This window comes from Eretmochelys imbricata, chromosome 19, assembly GCF_965152235.1.
Source record: "Eretmochelys imbricata isolate rEreImb1 chromosome 19, rEreImb1.hap1, whole genome shotgun sequence".
Taxonomy (NCBI): Eukaryota; Metazoa; Chordata; order Testudines; family Cheloniidae; genus Eretmochelys; species Eretmochelys imbricata.
Genome location: NC_135590.1, coordinates 7017682 through 7042412, shown reverse-complemented (window position 1 = coordinate 7042412; position 24731 = coordinate 7017682). Strand labels below are relative to the sequence as shown.

The 24731-nt window shown below is 44.0% G+C and overlaps 2 protein-coding genes across 3 annotated transcripts; one reads left to right on the top strand and one right to left on the bottom strand.

Moving 5' to 3' along the window:
- The first annotated feature begins 329 nt into the window (after window positions 1-329).
- On the top strand, window positions 330-10524 carry SYNC (syncoilin, intermediate filament protein). The gene is made up of 4 exons (XM_077838130.1): window positions 330-379; window positions 2873-3842; window positions 7206-7330; window positions 10464-10524. The coding sequence occupies exons 1-4, from the start codon at window positions 330-332 to the stop codon at window positions 10522-10524; spliced, it is 1206 nt and encodes a 401-aa protein (XP_077694256.1).
- Window positions 10525-12141: 1617 nt separating this feature from the next.
- RBBP4 (RB binding protein 4, chromatin remodeling factor) lies at window positions 12142-22906 on the bottom strand. Of its 2 annotated transcripts, none has more exons than XM_077837810.1 (12): window positions 22765-22906; window positions 21182-21329; window positions 20300-20445; window positions 17715-17888; window positions 16648-16763; window positions 16366-16526; window positions 16136-16262; window positions 15935-16012; window positions 14522-14598; window positions 14362-14419; window positions 14163-14273; window positions 12142-13203 (listed from the first exon to the last, which is right to left on the bottom strand). In XM_077837810.1, exons 1-12 carry the CDS (start codon window positions 22898-22900, stop codon window positions 13138-13140), a joined length of 1398 nt encoding a protein of 465 aa, XP_077693936.1. In that variant the 5' UTR covers window positions 22901-22906; the 3' UTR covers window positions 12142-13137. The 2 variants fall into 2 exon arrangements, with proteins under 2 accessions (XP_077693936.1, XP_077693937.1); XM_077837811.1 differs by having other exon boundaries at window positions 21182-21326; window positions 22765-22905.
- Window positions 22907-24731: the final 1825 nt, after the last annotated feature.

Here is a 24731-nt window from a genome sequence, read left to right as displayed (position 1 = left end):
TCCAGAACACGAGGAACTGGGCTCCTGGAGAGAAAGGTGAGAGCTAACAATTGTAAATTGGGGCTGTGCTTTTCCCTTGTCTGGGACCAGATGGGGTAAATGGGGCAAAAGTGGAGGGGTGGGGACGGGTCTTCCCTGAGCAGAGCCACTTTCACCGTTCATGCTGGGATTAACCCAGAAAGTCCAGCAGCTCTGCTCAGGATGTAGGGCAGCAGGGCTCCTGCAGGCAGGAGCTTCATTCATTTGACAGGGTTAGAAGATCTGCCAGGAGTTTGCCTTCTTCAATACATGTAGGTCAGACTACCAGCCATTCTGGTCTGTGCTGAAGAATGTGTGGTACTTCACCACAGGACGATAAGGAAGGGATGTTATGTGCCAGGTAAGAGATTCCTTGTGCGAACTGGAGGGAGGCAGAGGGAGTCCACACACACACACAAATGAGAAGAGGGGTGGCATGGTGCGTGGGTGTGAATCTCTAAACCCAGATCTGGAAGGGTGGGACTGCAGTGTGTGGTCTTGGGCAGTTGATCAGTTTCAGGATTAAATCCTGCATCAGCAGGACAGGTGTGGCAGGGGTTATTTCCTGATTTTAGTCCCACACGTGCAGATGAGCACCAAGGGGTTCAATTAGCCAAAAAGTTGATAGTACCAGCTGAAAAAGGGCTCTGCTTTTGTCCTCACCTTTTCATGATTTTTCCCCTTCTCCCTTAGGAAATAAGAGACACTCACTCTGCTTCTGAGGCTAGGGATGTGTCATGAATTCAGAAAACTGCCTTATTTGGAAAGAGGGAGCGTATCCATTAAAATAATCTGTTCTCTCATCTTAGAACTGTTTTAGTGAACAGGGGGGAGCGCTGTTATTGTGCCAGCCTACGCTAATTTATTTCTAGGTGACTAGACGTTAGCTCAGATCCATGCTGGCAGCGAGCATGCTTTCTTCCTCTCTGACTCTACTCCAAATTGGGTGTGGTTGTAGCTTCCCCACCAAACGTATTCTAGGGTGTAATTTTTTTAAAAAAAACCAACAATGTAACAGCCTTTTTGCAACAGATCATTCTCTCCTCACGACCCCAAAGCACATACGTTTAGACTAGTTATGACTGAAGCATTTTGTAACAACGTGCACTGAGGACTTACACAGATTGTAGTGGATGAATGATCAGCTCACAGCTGCAGAGGCAAGTTAAGAATCCCTCCTGGGAAAGCTGAAGCTTCTCTACTCTGTGTTAAATGTTGTATTCCATCCTCAGCCATCTTGGAGAGCCTGGATGTAGTCTAACAGCACATTCCCTCCCTCGGAGGCTGTGTCAGCATGGCAAAAACCAGGCAGGTTTTACTGAAGAAAGAAAAAAAAAAAAATCTATAGCTTGGCAGTACTGTATAAACCGCTGTCTGCCTGACATTTTGTATACGAGCTCTCGATGCAACAGCATCTAGTAAAAGCCTCTCATTTGACTTTCTATCATTCTGAGGAGTAAATTCTCTCCTAAAAATAAAAGAGATACAGACTTAGCACGTATAGTCCAGTCACAGCATGTGGGAGAGGCAGGAATACACATCGATTATTATTATTTTGTATTACTGCAGCACCTCAGCATCCTAACCAAGGCTGGGAACTGTGCTAGGCCAGAAGACAGTCCCTGCCTCAAAGAGCTTTAATTCCAAAGGGCTCGTCTACACTTACATTGTATCGCGCTCAAACTGGCTGCGCGCAGGGGGGTGAAAAACCATGGAGGTGGATTACCAGGAGCGCTGGGAGAGCTGTCCCCCAGCGCTCGAGCGTGACCACGCTCACACTTCAAAGCGCTGCCGCATCAGCACTTTGAAGTTTCTAGTATAGACCTAGCCTGACAGAAATATAGTTTGACAAGCAATAATATGAATCTAGGCACATCCACTGCACCCATCCCTACAGCATCTAGCCACCAGCTCACGTGTCAACTACGGAAGAAAAAGAGAGATGGGTTTCCACACCCAACCTCTATCAGCAAACACCTTCACTCATGTAAACAAAAAAAGTTTAGCAGAGTGTTGGTCTAGGGGTACATGTGGCCATAGTCAGACATCCAGTAGGATTCTCTGTACTTGTGGCACAAGGCAGTGTGAAGAAACAATGAGTAAATGGATCAGGATCATTTGGTCTAGTCCCTATGAAGCAACAAGGAGGGATCAGAAACAGTGTCTTACTACCAGCAACCAGGAAACAAAAAGGATATAGCTACCTTGGTATTTACAACGCAACAATCACCGTAGTGTCTATGTGCCACTGTCTCAGCCGTCACTCACTAGTCACATCCTGCCATGGGATAACGGTTTGCATCATTAGTGAAGTTTTACTACCTGACCAGCTATCGTAGTGCAACTTTGCAATGTATTGTCCTGGGCTGTTTATTCTGTAACTCCCTGCAGGTCCACTGGATGAAGAAGTGGCTGTACAGTTCTGGGAGGCTGGAACTTCAGCTGGTTTTCAAATTACTGCTACAAATCTCTTCTTCCCAGTCCATCCGAGCCAATGTCACTTCTTATTTCTCAAACATCTTAGATTTTTTAAGGGCAAACTTCTTGTAAGACCATGCACAATGCATCAATACCAGCCAATACTGTAGCCTTCATGCTTGAAGCGGCTTGTGAATTTTAGAGCATGGTTTCTTGTAAAGGACAGGAAGGATGTCTTACTTGTGCAAAGGCAGCTAAGAGCAGCAGAGATGGGGCTTTGCAGCAGAAGCAGGTGCTTAGGTTAACACACCATTAATGTTCCTGGTTCAGGGGAACCAGTTTGAGGAACCATTCCTTAACATTTCGGAGAGGGAAAGGGAAGGTTGAAACTCGCAGTGAATGTTGTTCTGATTCACACTTCATCTCTCATCTCCAGAGACCTGATGGCAGATTCAGAAGCCCCTTTGGAGCTGCATGTGGATGATACAGGTACATCCTTAGAGCTCGAGGGAGATGTTACAGATGCCCCGTTGGAGCCTGAAGTTGCACATGCCCCCTTGGAGCTACATATGGATGTCACAAACGCCCCCCTGGAGCTGAACAACACAGATGCACACTTGGAGCAGCATGTGGATGGCGCAGACGCTCCCTTGGACTTAGATGTTGCAGAGTCCCAGACTCTCAGCATTGAGGAGCTAGGAGAGCATTTCCAGGAATGCATTGAAGCAGTGGAGCAGCTGGAGAAGGAGAGAGATAGCCTCATCCAGGAACTCACGCTGCTCCGGGAACCTGCCCTTGAAGAAATTAGACAAGCTCATGAGGAGATACTGGCAGCCTACAGACTGCAGGCCAAGGGGGAGCTGGAGCGGGACAATCTGAGGAACGAGATCCGACAAGTCAAGCACAAGCTATTCAAGGTAACCAGAGAGTGCGTGGCTTGCCAGTACCAGCTGGAAACCAGACGGCATGACATGGCCCAATATGCAGTCTATCGGGCTGAACTGGAAACCAGGGTCAGCCAGCTTTCAGAAGAAATATCGCAGCTGAGAGAGACTTGTGAAAAACAGAAGGAACAGTTCAGGCAGCGCCTAGAAATGCCCCAATACCGGGGGGACAGCCATTACTTGCAGGAGAGCCGAAGGCTTTCCATGGAGTTCGAGAGCTTTGTGGCAGAGAGTCGCCAGGGCCTAGAGAAACACTATGAGCCACAGCTTGTGTGCCTTTTAGAAAGGAGAGAAGCCAGTGCTAAGGCTTTGCAACAAACACAGGGAGAGATTCAGGGGCTGAAGGAGACACTGCGACCACTGCAGGGAGAGGCCAGCAGGCTGCGGCTGCAGAACAGAAGTCTGGAAGAACAGATCATGCTCGTTAAGCAAAAACGGGACGAAGAAGTTCTCCAGTACAGGGTATGCTTTACGGGCCTATAAAATAGTTTAAACACCATTCTAGTATAGGCCTAGTCTGTGCTGCTTCCTTGTAGGTGGTCTGGGGCTCCTGGATTCAGCAACTGCATGCTACGGTGATTGGTGCTAGACAAGTACCTTACACACAAGAGTTGGGAACAGTCAGACACCCTCTACTTGCCGATACATTTAGTAGCCCAGAAAAGACAGATGTCCCCTCTCCTTTATGGAGGCAAGGCAAAGCAATGGCAGCTGCTAGGTAGGCAGAAAAGAGGTTAGAAATAAAGAGGACACCAGGCGATATTGCTATGGCTTCATCACCATGGGCAGCCAAAGGGAATATTCTTCTAGTTTAACCGGATCAGTTACTGATCTCCTCTTCAGACATGAGGCACCTAAATAACACCTCCAAATAAAGCCAGTCCCTACCTAGCACACTGTGTGAAACACAGTGGAGCAGAAATAACTTTAGCTGTGTTACTTTAAAAGCAAATATTAATTAAGGGCCTACAGCACACCACCATGAGTTTATCACATGCATATTCATTGTCAAGGAGTTCGTTTAAAGCCTGCGAAGCAGTGTAGTGCCCAAGTTGTTGATTTTTATACTTGCAGCAGTTGTCTTATGTATTTGTATTTAAATCAGATGTCCAATACAAGTCCTGCTAAAAGTTTTGTTTTTTTAAAAGCCTCCAAGCTTTGACTGACTTATTAGACACAATGAAACAGATCCTCTGTATAATTTAGTGAAACTCCATTGACTTCAATGAAGTGACACCGATTAACACCACCACAGGATCTGACCCTCTCTCTATTTAGATTTGTCCCAGGAGAACGTGTCTATGTATACTGGATACACAGGCATAAAGTGGGACCAACAGGACTACAACACTACTGCATATCCAATATACAGACACACACTAGCCTACAGGTATGTAACACACTCCTGCAGATTTATTTCTGCCTTAGAGACATGCATGTTCAAATACCACAGAGATAAGCACATCAAAACAAAGAGAGAGAGATGTATCTAAAGAGTCCAACTTACAGCACATCACATTTCTGCCTGGGCTACTCGAGAAGCACCTATTAGCTTCACTTTGTGCTGAATACAGCAGCTCCTCTTATAATGAGCGAGCTTCTACGAAGACACTAGTGTTCAGAATACCCTGGTCTGCTTCTGGGATTAGTTCCAGGTGCTGGTTAGTTTATAAAGCCTTAAATGGTTTACGCCTGTTATTTATCTTGTCACCTTGTTGGCAGGACACTGGGCTGCTAACTTGGTGAGCTTCAGGCTGCTGTGTAAGACACATTGGAATTGCCCTCACTGGTCCATCATTGGCAAAGCCAGAGAGTGGATGTCAAATATCCTGAAAACGTAAGCCTTTGCTAGCAACTGGTTTGAGTAACACAAAGGACCAGTTGTGGAGATGTTTGGCACCATTATAAATGCCTAAGCCAAACACACTGTTAATACTAAACTACTGATGTTGATGGGAAGAGCTATAGACCCCTCTCTATTGTTTCAAGTAGGGCCATTTTCCCCCCCTAGAGAGAAAAATGATTTTCCTCCAAATTCCCATACTGGATTAGACCAATGTCCCATCCAGTCTGGTATCCGGTATCCTCCAATGGCCAACATTAGAAGCTTTAAAGAAAGATATAAACCTTCATTATGGCTACTTATGCAACAACCTGCTCAGGGGAATGGAAAGGAGAGGGAATTTCTTTCTAAGCAAATGCAGCTAATAGTTGATTTATGCCCTGAAATGTGAAGGTTTATGCCTCTTAAACATTTTTTATCCCAGTTGGTGCAATAGCAGATATTACTCAGATAAGTGACTACTCCTTCTCTGAATCTTACTAAGTTATTTGCCACACTCTTTTAGCACTGTTCCACAGGTTCAGTAAGTTGTGTAAGTTTCCTTTTCCATTCTAAAATCTGCTGCATTTCCTTTATCTTGTTCTTGTATTAGGACAGAGGATAAACAGAAGCCCCCTAGCTGACCCTGTTTCTATACCTTATCATATTTACCTCCTCTCTAAACATAATAGTCCAATTCTAATCTCTTCCTATACAAATACTTTCCCTGTCTTTAAACAAAACACTTCCCCTAGTTTTTTCTATTTCTAGAATATGCTTTTTGAGACCAAACCTAAACCCACAAAATTTAAAGGGGAGAATGTACTGTCAAGGTCTATAATGGCAGACTATTTTCAGTATTGTTCTCTCTGCTTTTCTTAACACCGCTGTTAATAGAGTCTATGCCATCTAGTAAATGAAGCTGGTGCTCCTTTACGAGTAAAAGCCTTTCTGAATGCCCAGATACAGCTGTTTACCTAACATGTTGGGTCCCAGTGAAAGCACTGCCTGGCTGACTTCCTCATGCATTAATAGTACAGTAACAGTTTCAAGTACTCTGCCACAGGGTTGGGCTGTCTCCCTTGCCACAGGTTATCTATAAAGACAAGAGAAATGTCCAATGTTAAGCATTTCTCCCCCATTTTGTAAGGAAAGGAAAAGCAATTAAATACCTGCAGAGTGCATTTAGATGAAGATGATCCACAACATTTACCCCCATTTCACTTTACAGCTTTTCAGCTCAATTAAAGCAAGCCAAGGCAGCCAGTGGCTTCTAAAACTGGACTTGGATTTCAATCCCTATAGCCTTTCTGAATGCTGCTGTTGAAAAGCTTTTGGCAAGTTCCCCATATCATGCATGAAGGTAACAGATGCTGCAGGCTCTGTATGAAGAGGTCAAGCCATCTATGTCCAGATCAGCTTATGACTTTACATCAACTTTTCATTTTAGATTTTTCTCCCTATTCAGCGCTCTGAAAGGACAGGGCTTGCTGAAAATTGATTTGGATTTCCACTATTTCCACATCACACAAGAACTCAGGGCATACTTTCTCCATTAATTTCTTCTTCAGCTCCTGGAAATTTTACATGAAGATAAAAATACAGATTAGATCTCTCTGAAACACACAATTTTCCTGTTTGTATTACACGTCAGTTGTTGCTTCTTGAGGCACTATGAGCTGAGAAACATCCCATACATACAGATGAGCCTAGTGAACATGCATTAGCACATTCAGCCAAGAGCAGAACTTCCTCCCTAGGCAAACTGGGTTCCTTATTTATACCGGGGAAATCAATCAATGGGTGGCGCTAGCCATCAGTATAGCTGCAACTGTGCAAACCCATAATGTAACCAGGCAGACCTGCTATACTGATAGCTGTAAGCAGGGCAAAACCTCTCCCTTCCACCCCTCCCCATGAAAGCAACACTAAGAGCTGGTTAACCTTCATCTCCCAGGCACTGTGTTTCAGAGTTACACATCAGACATATTCTTTGTCCACAGGAACAGGTGGAAGAGATGGAAGAGAGGCTAAGGGAGCTGAAAAATGAGGTCCAACTTCAGCAACGTAAGAACCAAGAATTAGAAGAGCTGAGGACCAGCCTGCACCAGGAGCTATCTATTTACAAGTCAGTTATTTTTTAATTTTAAGTCGTTCTCAAGGGCAGCCTTAGACTTTGGTTGAGTAGGAGCCTAAGGCTCCTAGTTCCTATACAAGCAGGGGGCCAAAGTAGTACTACTTCGATGGAAAGCACTTACTGTACAAACTAGGCACAATACCATTAGTGTCAGCCAGAAAGAGGAGGGACTGGAACTCAAGTATTTACCAGAGAGCAGGAGGAGATGGATAGAAAGTAAAATGGATAGACCTTTAACAACACAGAAGGCTTGTAGTGTGGGCAGAGTTTCCTGGAGGCAGCCCCAGTTTTGGAAAAGTTTGGGAAATGCACCAGTGGATAGTCTCCATCACCACAAGCAAGGGGAGGAAATTCCCCTTCTAGCCAAGATACCGCTACTGCTAATTTTTCCTCAGGACGCCTCATCTTGTTACGGGAATACTCCACAATGCCGAGAATTTCAAACAAAAATGCATTGATTTGCATCAGTACAATCATTGGTCTCGCTTCTCAAGGTTTTCACTTTGAGACATCTTACCCCTTCCTTGGGCTGTTCAGGCTCTGGAGGTGTTTAGTAATTTTCCTTTTTATTGTAGCATTCATTTCCCCCACACTTTTTCCTTTTGTACAGTTTCAGAAAATATTCCCTCACTCCAGAGAAATATCATGTTTTCCTCAGACTGCCAAAGAAGGAGTTAGTTGTATCCACCCTTTAATAGATTCATAGATATTTAGGTCAGAAGGGACCATTATGATCATCTAGTCTGACCTCCTGTACAACGCAGGCCACAGAATTTCACCCACCACTTCTGCAAAAAACCTCACACCTATATCTGTGATATTGAAGTCCTCGAATCATAGTTTAAAGACTTCAGGGAACAGAGAATCCTCCAGCAAGTGACCAGTGCCCCATGCTACAGAGGAACGCGAAAAACCTTCAGGACCTCTTCCAATCTGCCCTGGAGGAAAATTCATTCCCGACCCCAAATATGGCGATCAGCTAAACCCTGAGCATGTGGGCAAGATTCACAAGCCAGATATTACAGAAAATTCTTTCCTGGGTAACTCAGATCCCACCCCATCTAATATCCCATCACAGGCCATTGGGCCTATTTACCATGAATATTTAATTACCAAAACCATGTTATCCCATCATACCATCTCTTCCATAAACTTATCAAGTTTAATCTTAAAGCCAGATAGATCTTTTGCCCCCACTGCTTCCCTTGGAAGGCTATTCCAAAACTTCACTCCTCTGATGGTTAGAAACCTTCATCTAATTTCTAGTCTAAATTTCCTGGTGGCCAGTTTATATCCATTTGTTCTTGTGTCCACATTGGTACTGAGCTTAAATAATTCCTCTCCCTCTCCGGTATTTATCCCTCTGATATATTTATAGAGGGCAATCATATCTTCCCTCAACCTTCTTTTAGTTAGGCTAAACAAGCCAAGCTCCTTGAGTCTCCTTTCATAAGACAAGTTTTCCATTCCTCAGATCATCCTAGTAGCCCTTCTCTGTACCTGTTCCAGATTGAATTCATCCTTCTTAAACATGGGAGACCAGAACTGCACACAGTATTCCAGGTGAGGTCTCACCAGTGCCTTGTATAACGGTACTAAAACCTCCTTATCCCTACTGGAAATACCTCTCCTGATGCATCCCAAGACCGCATTAGCTTTTTTCACGGCCATATCACATTGGCGGCTCATAGTCATCCTATGATCAACCAATACTCCAAGGTCCTTCTCCTCCTCCGTTACTTCTAATTGATGCGTCCCTAGCTTATAACTAAAATTCTTATTAATCCCTAAATGCATGACCTTACACTTCTCATTATTAAATTTCATCCTATTACTATTACTCCAGTTTACAAGGTCATCCAGATCCTCCTGTAGGATATCCCTGTCCTTCTCTAAATTGGCAATACCTCCCAGCTTTGTATCATCCGCAAACTTTATTAGCACACTCCCACTTTTTGTGCCGAGGTCAGTAATAAAAAGATTAGTCCCAAAACCGATCCTTGAGGAACTCTACTGGTAACCTCCCTCCAGTCTGACAGTTCACCTTTCAGTAGGATCCGTTGTAGTCTCCCCTTTAACCAATTCCTTATCCACCTTTCAGTTTTCCTATTGATCCCCATCTTATCCAATTTAACTAATAATTCCCCATGTGGCACGGTATCAAATGCCTTACTGAAATCTAGGTAAATTAGATCCACTGTGTTTCCTTTGTCTAAAAAATCTGTTACTTTCTCAAAGAAGGAGATCAGGTTGGTTTGGCACAATCTACCTTTTGTAAAATTATGTTGTATTTTGTCCCATTTACCATTGACTTCAATGTCCTTCTCCTTCAAAATTTTTTCCAAGACCTTGCATACTACAGATGTCAAACTAACAGGCCTATAATTACACAGATCACTTTTTTTCCCTTTCTTAAAAATAGGAACTATGTTAGCAATTCTCCAATCATATGGTGCAACCCCTGAGTTTACAGATTCATTAAAAATTCTTGCTAATGGGCTTGCAATTTCATGTGCCAATTCCTTTAATATTCTTGGATGAAGTTTATCTGGGCCCTTCTGAAGGGGTATCAGATAGCAAAGACTTTAGGACACTACAGATGTAGGCCAGATTATTCTGAATCACAGGTTTCAAAGGCCAACATTTTCAGACGTGAATGATCAATCTTAGACTCTTAAGTCCATATCTGCACCTAAATAAAAGTTGCCTAATAGTCAGAATTCCTGGATACTTACACATGCTGCAGGTGTTCACCACTAAAAGTTAGGCCACTTAATATGGATTGAGATATCTAAATAAGAAACCTAAAATTGGGCACCCACATTTGAAAGTGTGGGTCATCTGCTCCTTTGCCTGTGGCCTACATGTCAACTCCATTCTTCTCTCTGCCATAGCAGTAGTTCCTCGTTTGTCAAACTCTGTGCTGAGGATAAGTTGATCTGCATTCTGGAGGCAAATCTCACAGTTCTACATGCTTAGTTGGCGAACCTGGTTGCTATCCAGTGCTATTCGTGCACACCTTGCAGCACTAGAGTGTTCTTCATAAATAAAATCTTCCTCCCATAACTCTCCAGATCATTATTTCATAGAATTGGTGGCCTAAATTTACTTTATTCCCTTGCAGGGGCTGCTTAGAAATCTATGGTCATCTTTGCAACTCAGAAGAAAAAGTAGACCAGGACTGACCCATGGACTTTCCTTATTTTATCAGAAAATAAATGCAGAGGAGCTCAATGTGAAGGACTGAGGTATCTGCAGTGGACACTTACTTTTCCCCTCTTCCTGGTCACCCCCTCCTAAATAATGCATAGCAACTATTTAAAGTCAGGACTACCAGACAATCATTTGCTTGTTTATATTTCTTGAGGTGCTGCTCTGTTGATCTTCTAGCACGGTAGAAAAGAATAAAGCTGCTGTCCTCCAGGAGGGCACAGAAAAGTACACTTGTACTAAACAATGAACATATAAAGAGGAATGATAGCTGTTTTGCTGTGTGTTTGGAAAGCATATCGATCTTGTTTTGTAGGTGGATCGTATAAGCTTGCACAGAAAGGGTCATATAGAAAGCCAATTTTTTTTTTGTTTCAAAGAAACACTTCAGAGAACTACTGTTGTTGCACCGTAAACAGGATTGTTTCTTTTGTAGCTCAAAAGATGACTGCTGTATTGTGATATGTTTTAGTAGGGTCCATAAACTCAGTTCCCAAACAAATTGTTTCCACTTTATATAAAAATCTCACCTTGAAAATAAGGATTCAGGTTTTAAAGGCTGCTTGTATATCCCAAAGCACATTCTGCCTCATGGAGACTGCAACATGCTCACATGGTCAAATCAAAACAGCCGTAAATTTGTTCACACGTTAACAATCATCATAGGATGTAGACCTAACAGCCTATTAACAATTGTTAGGGGGATTTAAGACCCAGGCCTGGTCTCTATCTAAAACTTAAGCGGGCCTATGTTGTTCAGTGGTGTGGAACTTTCACTCCTGAGGGTGACTTAATGGACACCGCTAAGCCCCTGTGTACACACAGGTAGGTCAACAGAAGAATTATTCCATCAACCTAGTTACTGCCTGTAGGAGGAGTGAATTAACTACAGCAAGAGAGAACCCCCTTCCATCATTGTAGCACCACAGCATCTGCAGTGTAGAGACAGCCCCACTCAAAGCACCCGGGGAGATTCAGACTCTGAGGTGTAATTCTGAAAGGGGTTACTACAGTCTGCTCATGCCTTCTTGAAGGCCAAGCTTTACCTTAATGTTGAATGAATCAGAACCACACAGCCTTATATAAAAAGGTAATCCATGCTACAAAACCTTGATTTTCTGACCTCATGAATATCAAGGTTTGGGACTCTTCCCCCACCCAAGGCTGCCACACCATTAGAACTTTGTCCTTGAGAGGGTGTGAACAGAAGAACTTTCTGAAGGCTAAAATTATGGATAGCTCTGTATATGTACTCTAGAAGGAATGGGCAAGAGAGCACCCTTCATTCCTCCCCTAATACAACAGCCATGTTTTGGCTGCAGGGGGCACAAAGAAGATGCTACATGATACTGCTGCCAATGCTAATAGCCCCAGAGGCTGATGTGGAGGAGTAGCCATACTCCTGCCTCCTACACACCAGCATTCTTCTGGCAGCATTTACAGGTCACATCTTTTAAAGAACCTCCTGGAAGGTATAAGGTCTCCATACACTGCTGCTCAGAAAGCACCTCTATTGTAAGAGGTACAATTTTGCCTTGAGAATGCACTTTTCTTGAAGATAAGCGTAAAAAAAAAATCAAAGCAGCACACCATTTATGTAGAAAAACAATTTATTCCATCTGAAGCACTTACACATAATTAGTCTTGGAGAGTAACAGCCTACTGGTGGAACAGGTCACCCTAGTGGGAGATGTGCAGAAGCTAGTGGTCAAGGACTAACTCCTAAAAAAAAAAAAGTTGCTCATCCACATTTAATATTTTGTTTTACATATACCAGCTACCAATGGTGTTTTCAGATTACTGGGCATGCCATCTGTGGTAAGTCAGTCAGGTAAAAACATACAACTTTACAACTTGGTGGTCCCAAGTTTTAAAAACCATTTCACAGAAAGGAAAGAAAATATAGTATGAAAACACAGCTCAAGAACACACAATAGAGCAAACTACATGGGTGGTGAACAATGATCTGCAGGAATAGCTACCGTATCCAAAATTCTGTGTTGCCCACCAGATGGGGAAGTGAAAATCCAGAATTAAGGAAAGAACTCTAGTTCTGGTTGAAGTCAGAATCTGCACTTGAAAATACTGGCACACAGACGAAAAGGATCCCGATATTCTGAGTTTTACCAAAAAGAGGACAAGAGACACCACTCTCCACTTATCAACTGCTCACAGATTAAAACCCCTTGCAACATCTGAACTGCATCATCTCAGGCACACTTAGGTGGCTCCACCCCTCAAACCTTGGTTAAAGTTAACCAGAAAACCTGCAGCTGTAGCATATAAGCAGAAGAGAGGAAAAAAAAAGTGATTTTTTTCCACTTCATGAAGGCATCTTAGGCCAGCTCGATACACAATCAACTTCTGTAGGAAATTTAAACAAGGAGCTACAGCACAGTACCAGCTCAGTTGGGCCAAGCCCTTAAGTTAGGGTCCTCATTATTGGAGTTAAAAGCATTGTTGATGGTATCTACATAAGGAAGGCTGAACACAAAGTCTATGTGTGTTTCAAAACCAGTGTTAAATCAACATCAGGACTGGAAGGGAAGAGAGGGAAAGAGGACTAAAAACAGTAAAAGGTCAGTCATCTAGGACCCTTGACCTTCTGGATCCACACTTCCTTCAGGGTCTTCATCATTATATATGTTCTCAGCCTGCAAGACAGATACAGAGGATGGGGAATTGGAGAAGCACTTAATAGGACAACATTTATCCAAGTTAAAGGGATTCAACTGGAGCACTCCCAAGGACTGCAGTTCTAGCAGTTGCTCATCTCCACATACTGAGCTCTCACCCTAGATCCCTCAAGACCATTTAGCATTTACAGAAGTGTTACTATAAATATGACAACCTTCTCATAATGGTCATGTTTTCTACATTATTTCCTTAAACAAAGGCTCATTATATAGACCGTAGTTTGTACATAATACAATTAAGGAGGCAAGTCCCTAATTGTGTAAGTGAAGATCACCAAGAATCCCACTGTATTTTAAAAACAATAAAAAAGGATCTTTTCCATATATTTAACATGCACTACTCTCAGACAGTGCCTTTCAGAAGATCTCAAAGCACTTCAACACGATCATTCCAAAGCCCCTATGAAGTGGATATTCCATCCATTTCCAGGTGGATAAGCAGGAGGTAAAAAAGGGACTGTCAGGGTATAAGTCACTTAAAAACACTATTTTCTTTTCCTATGCTTCTAAGTGGAGTTATGTAAAATATAAAATTAATTTCCCCAGCCCCATTTATTCTATTTACCATTTGTAAGCATTTCACTCACTTTGGACAATGACTGATCAGTTTTCAACTTCTCCTTTGGCTCTCACACACACTAATATAATGTGTGGGTTCCAAATACTGGAAGGGAAGGTTTATATCGTCCCAAAAAAACCCCCACATTTTTGGAATTGAGAAACATGAAGTAGTTTCTTTAACGTTTGTAAAAAAACAAAACCTAAATCAACTTCAGTACTGCACAGCAAGTTTGAATCAGAGCAGGGAATTCTACTCTGCTCAATAGATCTGAGATAGAGTCATTTCCCCACACAGCCACCAAACAATGAAAACAAAAAACACCCCCCACACACCAGCCAACCACAAAGAAACTTACCATTTGCCAGACTTGCATAATATTGTCTTCTGATACAGAACAAATTACCCAGGGTTCATTGGGATTCCAGGAGAAATCAGATATCTTTGCAGTGTGACCACCATGAATAAACTAGTATTGGGGAAAACACAAAAGACAGAGCATTCAGGTCTACAGCGTAGAGCATGTCAGATCCAGCGTTATGGTCTGAGAAACTTACCAACAGCTCCGGTGGGCCATCCTCTGCATCTTCAGGGGACTGCTCTTCTCCAATTTTACTGTAGTAGAAACAAGAGCAAAATGTAAACAGTTTTCAGAGGACACAAGGGAATTGATTCAGGAAAGACAATAGCAGGTAACACTGCCAGTTTAGGACTTACCTCAAGTCCCAGACATTTAGCCTGCGGTCAGTACCACTGGAAGCCAAAATAGTCTCATTATGAGGAGACCACTGAACCTGCACAAATAAGAGCACATCAGAAAGGAGATGAATCTTAAGAAGCGATGCATGAGACAGTTAGTGGAGCTACATCTGCTTTATCTCATGAATGCAATTTTCCAGTTTCAAGTTGTAAACGCATCAATTCAAAATATGAATTTTCCATTGATAATGCTTCTACATGGAAGAGAGGCTTGTGAACACGCATAACGGCATGCCTAAAGCATGAATGAGGTGATGTACTCAGACTCCAGGGAGCTGCAACATCCAGTCTTCCTTCTCATGTGGGATGCTTACTGAAAAGCACTGCATCCTCCAAGGAGGCTGCTTTCCCTCCCATCTGCGATAATGAGGGTTACACTTACACAACAAACCATGCACTCATGTGAAATAGGATGCAAGATTACATGGAGCACAGAAAAAGCAGAACAGAAGGGAAAAAGGAAGAAGTCCCAAAATCCTGTTTATATCGGCCCAAATACTAGAGCTATTGCCTCCAACTGGAGGACAAACTATTCCTGGGAATGCTACTTAATCCAGCAGCTGGGCCAGAGGTCAAGGGAAGAGTGTTGGGTTCTAAGCACATGTCTTTCAACAATGCATGTAAAAGCCATCAAGTGTTCTATTTAGAAACTGTTATAGTTCTCAATGATAGTAAACATCTTACCCAACAAACCCCTGCATATTCTTTTCTTTCGAAAGAGTCTTCCATTTTGCTGCTCTCGAACAATTATCATCACCTGCCATCTCTTCTGATGCTGAAGATGCTAACCTGTCTAAAAAAGGTGTCCTGCTTTCCCAATTGCTCACTGTCTCTAGCTGACCCTGAAGATCCCCATTATTGGTCACCAGTTTGTACTCTAAGATGGTGCAGCGTTCCTTGAGGGACGAATCCAGATGATGAACATGCTGCAGACAGTTCAGCACACCACCTTGTTTCTGTCTACTACCATGAATAATTTAATTTTACTCTGTATTGCTAACATTTCTCTTTTTAGTGATAATGAGGAAAGGCCATTAAAGCTACCTCTCATCTAACCTGTTCCTTTCTCCCAATCATTTTAACTCCCGTAAAGGTTTGGTATTCTTCCACATTTAAAGGGCTCACTATCTGCTGCAGCTCCTCACTGCAACTAGTTACTGTGGAGAGAGTCACATAAAGCTGCCAAAAACCGCCACAAATTTTTAATGCAAATATCCTTAGTACTAAGGACAGTGGAAGGAAAGGAACGAAATGGACTAATTTTTAATCAATATATGTTAACACTGTGCAGGGTGTCAGTAGGTTGGAGGCCCCTCAACTGCAGGAAACAAAATCAAAGTAATTCCATAAAAATATACCATTTTACTGTACCTGAAATATTTCATCTTTATGAGATTCAAAGGAATGCAGCTTCAGTTTTAGGTTTCTCAGATCCCATAAAGCAACAGTCTATTCAGGAAGAAGAAAAAATAAAATTAAAGGCAAGAGATACTTTTACAGAGTTAGCAATATATAGTTGTGTGAATATGAGCTTAAAGGATGTCATCTGTCCACATTCAAGACAGACCATACCTTATCAGCTGATCCTGTAGCCAGAATAAACTCACTATAGGGATTGAAAGAGAGGCAGTTCACTTCAGCTGTGTGAGCATCCACAGAGTGGCTGGGTTTGGAGGTGTTGTTTGACCGGGTGTCCCAACTACAAAGAGAGGGAACGTGATGGGATATAAACTTTTCCTGTCCAACATCAAAAGAAAGGGGGAATGTTCTCAACTTTACAAATAACGATACTACCCACTTACATCATGAGCTTCTGATCATCAGCAACAGATCCAAAAAGAGATTCGTGGAGCAGGTGCCAAGATACATCTTCCACTACTGCTGTATGCCCTGTAAAGATGGTCTTTGCATCCACCACTTTACCTTCCTTTGGAACAGCGCTAATATCCCACAAGCAGATGGTCTTAAAGAAAAAGTGTATCTTTAAGATAGAGGAACTCTCCTCACCTCCCCCCACCCACCCCCAAAAAAGCAATAGTTAATCAACTAAAGCACAGCATTCTACATATATTTAGAATACTCACGTGATCATCAGAAGCACTAAGCAAATGCCCACTCAGATTTGGATTCCATGATAGTCCATAGCCTTCCTTTTGGTGTCCACGAAGACGCAGATCAGGGTTACACTCTCCAGAAGGGTCTGCAAAAGCAGTGTCAGAAAACTTCAGTTCCTAACAACTCCACTCATGCAAGCCCACCCCAGACCACCATGAAAAAAAGAGTTCTACATTGCTTCCCCAAGCTTTGCTTTCACATTTTAAACAGAATTTCCACTTTAGTCTCTTGAGTATTTTCTGCAGCAGTGGGACCATTTCATTTTTAAGAAAAGCTGTAGAATGCACCAAGACAATCTACAAGGCTAAAGAAAAATGTTAGAACTAATGTCTTCTTAAACTGCTAAAAGGAAGAATAATATTTCAAAACATTTATTACTGAGGAGCTAATTCTGGACCAGGGTTCCATTATGCTAAGGTGCCGTCAAAACAAAGACGGTCTTTGCTCCATGTCTACAATCTGTAAATCAAGTAGTAATTTGTCAGGCTGGATGGTGCAATGTAACCCACTCATTTCGTAATTCGCAATGATCTTCGTTGGCTTCCCCCAAAAGAGGCCAAATTAGTTTTTAATGCTACCCCCTCTCCCTACTTTCCCTAGGCTGTTTGCTGATGATTTTACATCCCTGTTAGCCAGGACAGCAGCTCAGCCACCTAGCAAACAAAACAGCTTCCAGCTGGTCACTGAGCATCCTCCATTACCACAACAGGTGAACTCCCAACACTGCCTTAGTGAGAAACTGCTAGCGTTGCCCCACTCAGACAATACATAAATATTTAAAAATTAGATTCTAAACAAGACATGACAGAGCATTCAGTGAGGCAGCCACTGAGAACACATATCAACTAGTTCCTTGGAGAAGTCTTCTACATAAGAAACAAAAATCAGGTTTTTAATTCTAAGAATTATATATCCCACACAAACCCTTAAGCTTCTATTGGCCTGTTTCACCCTTCCCACACACACAGATTCATACGGCCTAGCCACTAGAGTTTGTGCTCAGCTCTGGACTATGGCAAAGGAGAGCTACAGACACCTGGTTTAGAGGGGTGTTTGGTGTAATCAAAGACCAGGACATCGCTGGATGGAGTTTTTGTGGCAATGATGCATGGATTTTGGGGCATGTAGCGTGCTCTGTTCACTTCTCCTTCATGGTTGATCTTGATTTCAATTTCAATTTTCCCACTAACAGAGCCAAAGCCTCCAAACTCTGGAAATAAGGAACAGATAGCTGTTAATAGTGAACTGAGCATGTCATTCAAAACAGAATATGAGAACTCAACAAGGCCAGAGAAGTATCCACATAGATTATAGGACAATGTATTGTTCTGAAGCAATATTCATAGAAAATAAGCCAGGAGAAGCTGATTTTCAAATACTTCATTTTAAAATGCATTTGTTGTTGTTACATCAACACAACAGGGCTCTAACTAGCTCCCAAACCCCCAAGTCAGTTTATTACTAGAAGCTTCTGCTAATTATTTCAGCTAAGAAACTCACAAATCTATTACTGGTGAAGGTTCAAGACTAATAGTTTTAAAAGAGCCTCTCTGTTCTACAAATAGGTGATGTATGTTGTGAGATCCATCAGAACACATCTGTTCCTAAACACAACACAGTTCGAGTCTTGCCCAGTTAGATGGTACCAAACTTTATTTAACAAAGCATCATACTGTCCTTTAAGGCTTGGAGCTACAGCACAATTTTGTTCAACAGTTCAGCCTGCCTCTGCAGACAGGACCAATTCAGCCTACCCCCAAGGCTCCCTGAGGAAGATACAGGACCTTGTATGAAAAATCTGGCAGGCAACCCCAAGTCTAGGAAAGAGAATAGGACCTACCACCATTGATCTGGCAGCAGGGGACCAGAGGTGAGAAAGGTGTCAGAGTGACAGAATCCCTGGACAGAGTTCCTGACCTCTCTTCCACAGTGTTGGCATCAATCTACCTACTCCTATGAGTGGATTCACAGTAGATTTCTCTTCCATTTCTGAATGATAATGAAACCACATTGGAATCTGGCCCATGAATGCAAGAAATGAGACTTTCAGAGAAATTTTAAAATTTTTAGATAGAAAACTATTAATTCACTAAATCTCATCAACTGAACTCACAGTAAAATGGCAAGGTTTTCTTTTGTGATGAATGTACTTTATAGTACTGGGACATTAAAAACTAACTAACAAAGTTCATAGTCCTTGTTAATGTTCTTGTAATAAGTTAAACAAAGTTCTTGTTTATGCTCCTCTCATTTACAACTAATAAAATATGCTTAAAATAGAAACTAGATGAACAATAATAGCAAACAAATCTGTTTTACAGAGTGAAACTGAGGTAGAAAGGTTACATTAAGCAACGTGCCCAAGGCCACAATAGGAGGCCTTGCCATGGGTGTTTAGACAAGGCATTCATTAGTGCCACAGCTAGGATTAGGTCAAGTGTTCTTGGCTTCTAGTCTAGTGCTCAGTTCAATAGGCCATACTGCCTCATGTGGAAGAATGAGGAGTAGCAAATATATCAGGGTTATAGAAAGTCAGATGACTAAAAAAATCAGTTGATAACTTTTTGAAGCTGTTTGGCATCTGAATACAAAATTGAGAACAAGTATTGTGCGGTATATTCCTTGAGAGACACTAATGTGAAAGTCATTAAATTAAAACTAAAACCATTTTAGGACCATGATTAAAAGTTCTGGGGTGAAGAGATTCTCTACAGACTTCCTATCTCACTTAAAATTGCAAGTAGAATTCAAATATTGTGATTCAATACCCATCATGAAAAACAAAAAGGATTAAGATACAAAGGAGAAAAGAAGCAGCTTTACTGAGATTTGACATTTCTGGAAAATAAATACTAAAATGAAGTATATTAGATAGACTCCTGTTCATGAGCAATACTGAGAAGTCCAAAGATCAAAATGTCAATTGCACAATCCTGGCTTCTAGCAAGACAGTGCACAGCAAACAACAGGAGTGGAAATGATATATGTCATGCAGAACAATTGATTAAACTGACTAAAATAGCCATTCCTTATAACAAATAGGAACACTGGCAGCCAAACAAGGCTGCAGAAAACATGGGATCCAAACCCGAAGTATTTGACTATTTAACTGGACAAAAGTACAATCATTCTTTTTATTCTGAAGGGGCTGGCACAAATATTGTCAGCAGGATTCAAACTAAAGAGAACATTTGAAACGTTACACCCCCTCTAGGGCAGAGGAAAAGGACACTTTCACCAGGTTAAGAAAACAGCCACTACAAAGGAATACTTTATGCAGTGTAAAAGTCAACCTGTAGAATTCAGTCATCTCATAATGGATATACAGTTGTACCCCACCATTTTGCATTAAACCTTCCCCCTTTCTTTTCACCACAGTTACAAGAAAAAAAGGTTACATTTTACTAAGTGAAAATTAAATTTCACTCAGTGTAGCATATAGATTAGAGGTACTGTGTAGAAATCCATGAGAGAGAAGCTGAATCCTTTCCTGATGATTTAGTAGTGTGAGAGTTTAATTTTTTTTATATCTGTACTTTATGAACCCAAAGCTAAGAAAAGGCCAAGAGCTAGTGAGAAAAAGGTTAAAACTCCACTTTGTTCATCTCCTTTATCTCTTACCTCCTTTCTCACTATCATAGTGTGAAGCATCAAACTGTGCATCATCATTGGGCAGCTGAACACTAGCTATCACAAGATGATTTTGTTCATCTGAAGTGTGGGTCCCCAGGACAAGTCGGTGAATACTGAAATCTTTGCCTTCAGGTCTACAACAAAAGGAAGTTACATGAGTAATCAAGGGAGAGATATCCAGCTGTAACCAGCTCGTCAGAATGAGCCATTGCCTGGAACTTATCCCTTACAAAACAACCAACACAACCACCCACTCATTTTAGCATTGTCCCTGTGCTCCTACTCAGATAGGAAATCCCCTCACTTCAAACAAGGTTGCTTCCAGATCCCATACTGGAGTCCTCACAACACCAAAACCTACTTGTTTTCTTTGCCCCTCTAGAGTGTCCCCGATATACCGCCCAAGGAGCTTCTAGTGGAGTAAAACCTTGAGGCTCATTAGCACTTTCTGCAAGCAGCAGATGGAAAATAAATTGGCTCAGAAATTAAGGGGAGGACAGCGGTTGCGTTCAGACAAGGAAGCAGGCAATGGACATATGTAAACGGTTTACTTTTACTCTGAAGCTTTTGTCTGGTGTAGGGTGGTGGGGGAAGAGCAGAAAACAACTCGATATTTTGAATACAGGTAAAAAAAAAAAAGATACCGTCACACAGAAGCTTGTTTCTAAACCAAAAAGGAGGAGCAGAGGTATTGGCTAATAGTCTGCAGGCCATCACAGTCCTCAACTCATTACTCATAAGGCAAGAGTACAAACAGCTGGGTCATGGAAGACAGCAATTATACAGTCTCACTGCAATATGAGATGTGATAGCAAATTTGTTCTTCCATCACCTTCTCCCTCCTCATTCAAAATAAGAGGCTCAATTTACCTTGTTACATCAGGAAGCCACTGAGCAGTCAAGCTGGGCCACTCCAGAGCATGGGTCATTACCAGATCATACAAGAAAGGAGTATTCTTTTTCCAAATTTTATATTCCTCATTGATCACACGCTCCTCCACCGCATCGTCAAAAGCTGCTAAAGTTTTTTTTAAAATGCACAAAATTAATATGGACAAGTACATTTATAAGCTAGCAACAATACAATGAGTGGGCATTTAACAACTAGCTATCTGTCTTACATTGTCACACTGCTGATACTTACACCATACGTCTACCAAAAAGACAACTATTAGATTAAAAATCCCCTGCAGCACATGCGATCACCTCTCTCTCTTCAGATAAAGAAGACTAATTCAGAACCAACACTTAAAGATCCATTGTCACACAGATGTAGGAAGCAATAAAAATTAAATATGCCTGGAATACAAAGGAGCAGTGCCTAGCTGGGCTCAGTTCATACTAGAAATATCCCCAACAAGGCTATGTAGCCCTAAGTCAGCTAATAGATCCCTCTGCATCTCCTTGTGTGACAGAGGAGTTGAATTTAAACCTACCAACTCACCCTTCGCTAAAGATAATGCACAAAAGCTTTCCACAATTTAGAATGGCATTCTTTCCTCTAATGTTGTCACCAAACATGAAAAACAAAATCTTCCTCCTTTTATACTATCTAGGTTTGAGCAACCCAGGAATCCTATAAAAATGCAGTAGTAAAGATGGGGTTAGAACCCAGACAGAGCAAAGATACTTCCCTGTGTGTAGAAGGGGAGTTTCTGGGGCCCTTGAGAGTTAAACTAGTCGATAAGGGCGATTTGGGGAATCACAAGGAACGAACCCCTGTAAGCAGAGGGTAGGAAGTTCTTCACTGGACAAACGTGCCCCAGAGAGCCACCTCACAGACGGGCAGAGGGAGCAGCAGCAGGCGGCTAGGGAAGAAATGGGAATCCCAGGGCAGCTGGGCTGGATGAGCAAAGCACAGCCCCGGACAGCCCCAGGGCCGAGTGCAGCTCGCGGGGAGCCTGCCGAGGGTGCGGAAGGTCCTGACGCTCACAGGGGCGGGACTCAGCAGTGACCTTACGAGGGCGGAGGCGAACCCCAGAAGGGCCCCTCCGGGAGCCCCCCTCCCCATTTGACACCCCCAGACTCGGGGGCCCTAGGGGAGCAGGCGCCTCCTGGGCCGGAGCGCGACCAGGCGCCCGCTCGGGCCTCCTAGGGACAAGCCCCCCCCCCGCCCGCCCGCCCTACGCGGCGCGGGGCCCGCGGCCTGACACCCCGGGGCCGGACCCCGCCCCCCCGGACCCAGGGGCCGCCCCCACAGCAGCCCGCCTGGGAGCGGGGCCCCACCCCCAGCCCTTCCGGGGAGGGCCGCCTCGCACCAGGGGGACCGGCTCCGGCGGGCGGGGAGGGGGACCCAGCACCGGTCCCCGTTACCGGGAGCCGGGCCCGCCCCCCGGCGCAGGCTCTCCACAGGCCGGGGAAGGGGCCGAGCCGCCGCCCCCCCCCCACAGAGAGGGGGGAGGGGCCCCAGGCCGGCCGGGGCCTGCGCGCGTCGGCTGCGCGCTCTCGCCTACCCTCCTTGTCCGCCATGGCGTCGGTGCAGGCGGTGCGGCCAGCCGGCTCCTCGCCTCCCTCCGTCCCCGCCAGCCGCCGCTCTATTGTTTCCTGCCCGCTGCGTGCGGCTCCAGCGCCGCGCGCCCTTCGCGCCATCAGCCGCCAATCACAGCCCGCGGCCGGGCCCCCGCTGCCAATCGTAGCGCCGAGGCGACCTCGGGTGGGCGGGCCCAGAGGGCGGCGAGCGGGCTCTCCGGTCACGTGGGTGGCGAAGGTGCCGCTGAAGTTCCCCTGGGAGCCGCCATTTTCCAGTGTTGGGCGGCCTGGGCCCTTTTCCTCGCCCAGGTCTCCTTAAAGGGCCAGTCACCAGGCAGTGGCCACTTGCATACAGGCACCGCAGACTGTCCGCTTCGAGCCCCACGTCCGTGCATTGGTTGGGGTCGCCCTGGGTGGTGGGATCAGCGATTGCACTGCATGCCACAGGTGACGCTGTGGCGGCCATCGAAACCAGCCCGGCCCTCAAAACCCTTTCCAGATGGGCCGCCCTCCAACCCTATGGCCTGGCACTGCATGATGTACATTGGTCCCCTCGCGGATGGCAGTGGTTGGCCCATCTCATTGCACAGGTGTGCCCTATTCGCCAGCACTATTGGGGGTCAGCTGAGTGAGTGACCGAAGGGTAAAGCCTGCGTGTAACTCCTGCCACTCAACAACCAGCCCTACCACCGCCATAGTGAGCAGCGTGACACAGTGGGAAATTTTTTGTAAATTTTTATGAATCCTCATTTTTACGCTCAGATAAATTGGTTAGTCTCTAAGGTGCCACACGTACTCGTTTTCTTTTTGCGAATACAGACTAACACGCGGCTGCTACTCTGAAACCTACGAATCCTCTGTATACCTCAGTTTCCCCTATTCTTTGCGTGGCTACCCAGTTGTGGGGAAAGGACTGTGTTTGCTCTCAGAGAGCTTACAGTGGCACAGCTGCACCAATGACACTCTTAGCCAACGGGAGAGAGCTCTCCCATCAACTTAATCCACCCCCAGTGAGCGGCAGTAGCGATGTTGGTTGGAGAAGCTCTTCTGCTGACATAGCCCTGTCTACACCGGCGCTTATGTCAGTGTAACTTATGTTGGTTGGGGGTTGGCTTCACACCCAGGAGCGATATAAATTATACCGACAGAAGTGGTCGTGTACAAATAGCCTAAGACATAGCTGTGTCTGTGTCACTTGAGTGGACTAGATGAGTGTCATTAAAAAGGACTGGCAGAGAATGGAATGGAACCAATGGAAAGTCACTCACCAGGACACTGACACCTAGCAACCAATGACCCAGAGACAGGAGGATTTCCCTGCCTCAGCAGAGAAGCTGAGCAGAGACCCAAGCTGGAGAACAAAGGACTGGGAGGTGTGAGGTGGGGACATAAGAGATGGTTCCTGGAAGAAGCTTGGGGCTTTGTTACCTGGGAGCTGAGGAAGGAAGTCAGAGACAGAGAGTCTGAAAATGGGGTTTACTACTGCTTAGCTGGTGCTCTGGGCTGACCATAATGGACTATGCTTTAACCTTAATTTCTGTATGCCAACCTAAGGACTTCCTACTCTGTGTTCCAGCTGACTAATAAACCCTCCTGTATTGAAAATGCAATGTTAGTGTCAGTGTAACTACTTGGTAAAGTGCACTAGTCCCTGAAGAGTGTACAAGTCTCTATCAGGACCCTGTTTCACTTGGACTTGCTGTACAGAGCTCAGTATGAAGCAGAAGTGATGAAGCCCCAGAAGCTTAGTCTCAGGAGATGGTAAGGATGCATGGCCTGCCCTGGGAGTCAAGTGAGACCCCTTGGGGTCTGGCAGTTCAAAGGGATTCCTCCAAGATGCTGTTCCAAAACTGGGAGTGTAGCACTGATCCTGTGGATCCATGATAAAGAGTAGTATTGTATCATGTACTGGCTAAGGTGCACTAAGGAGGAATATGCAATGAACAACCAC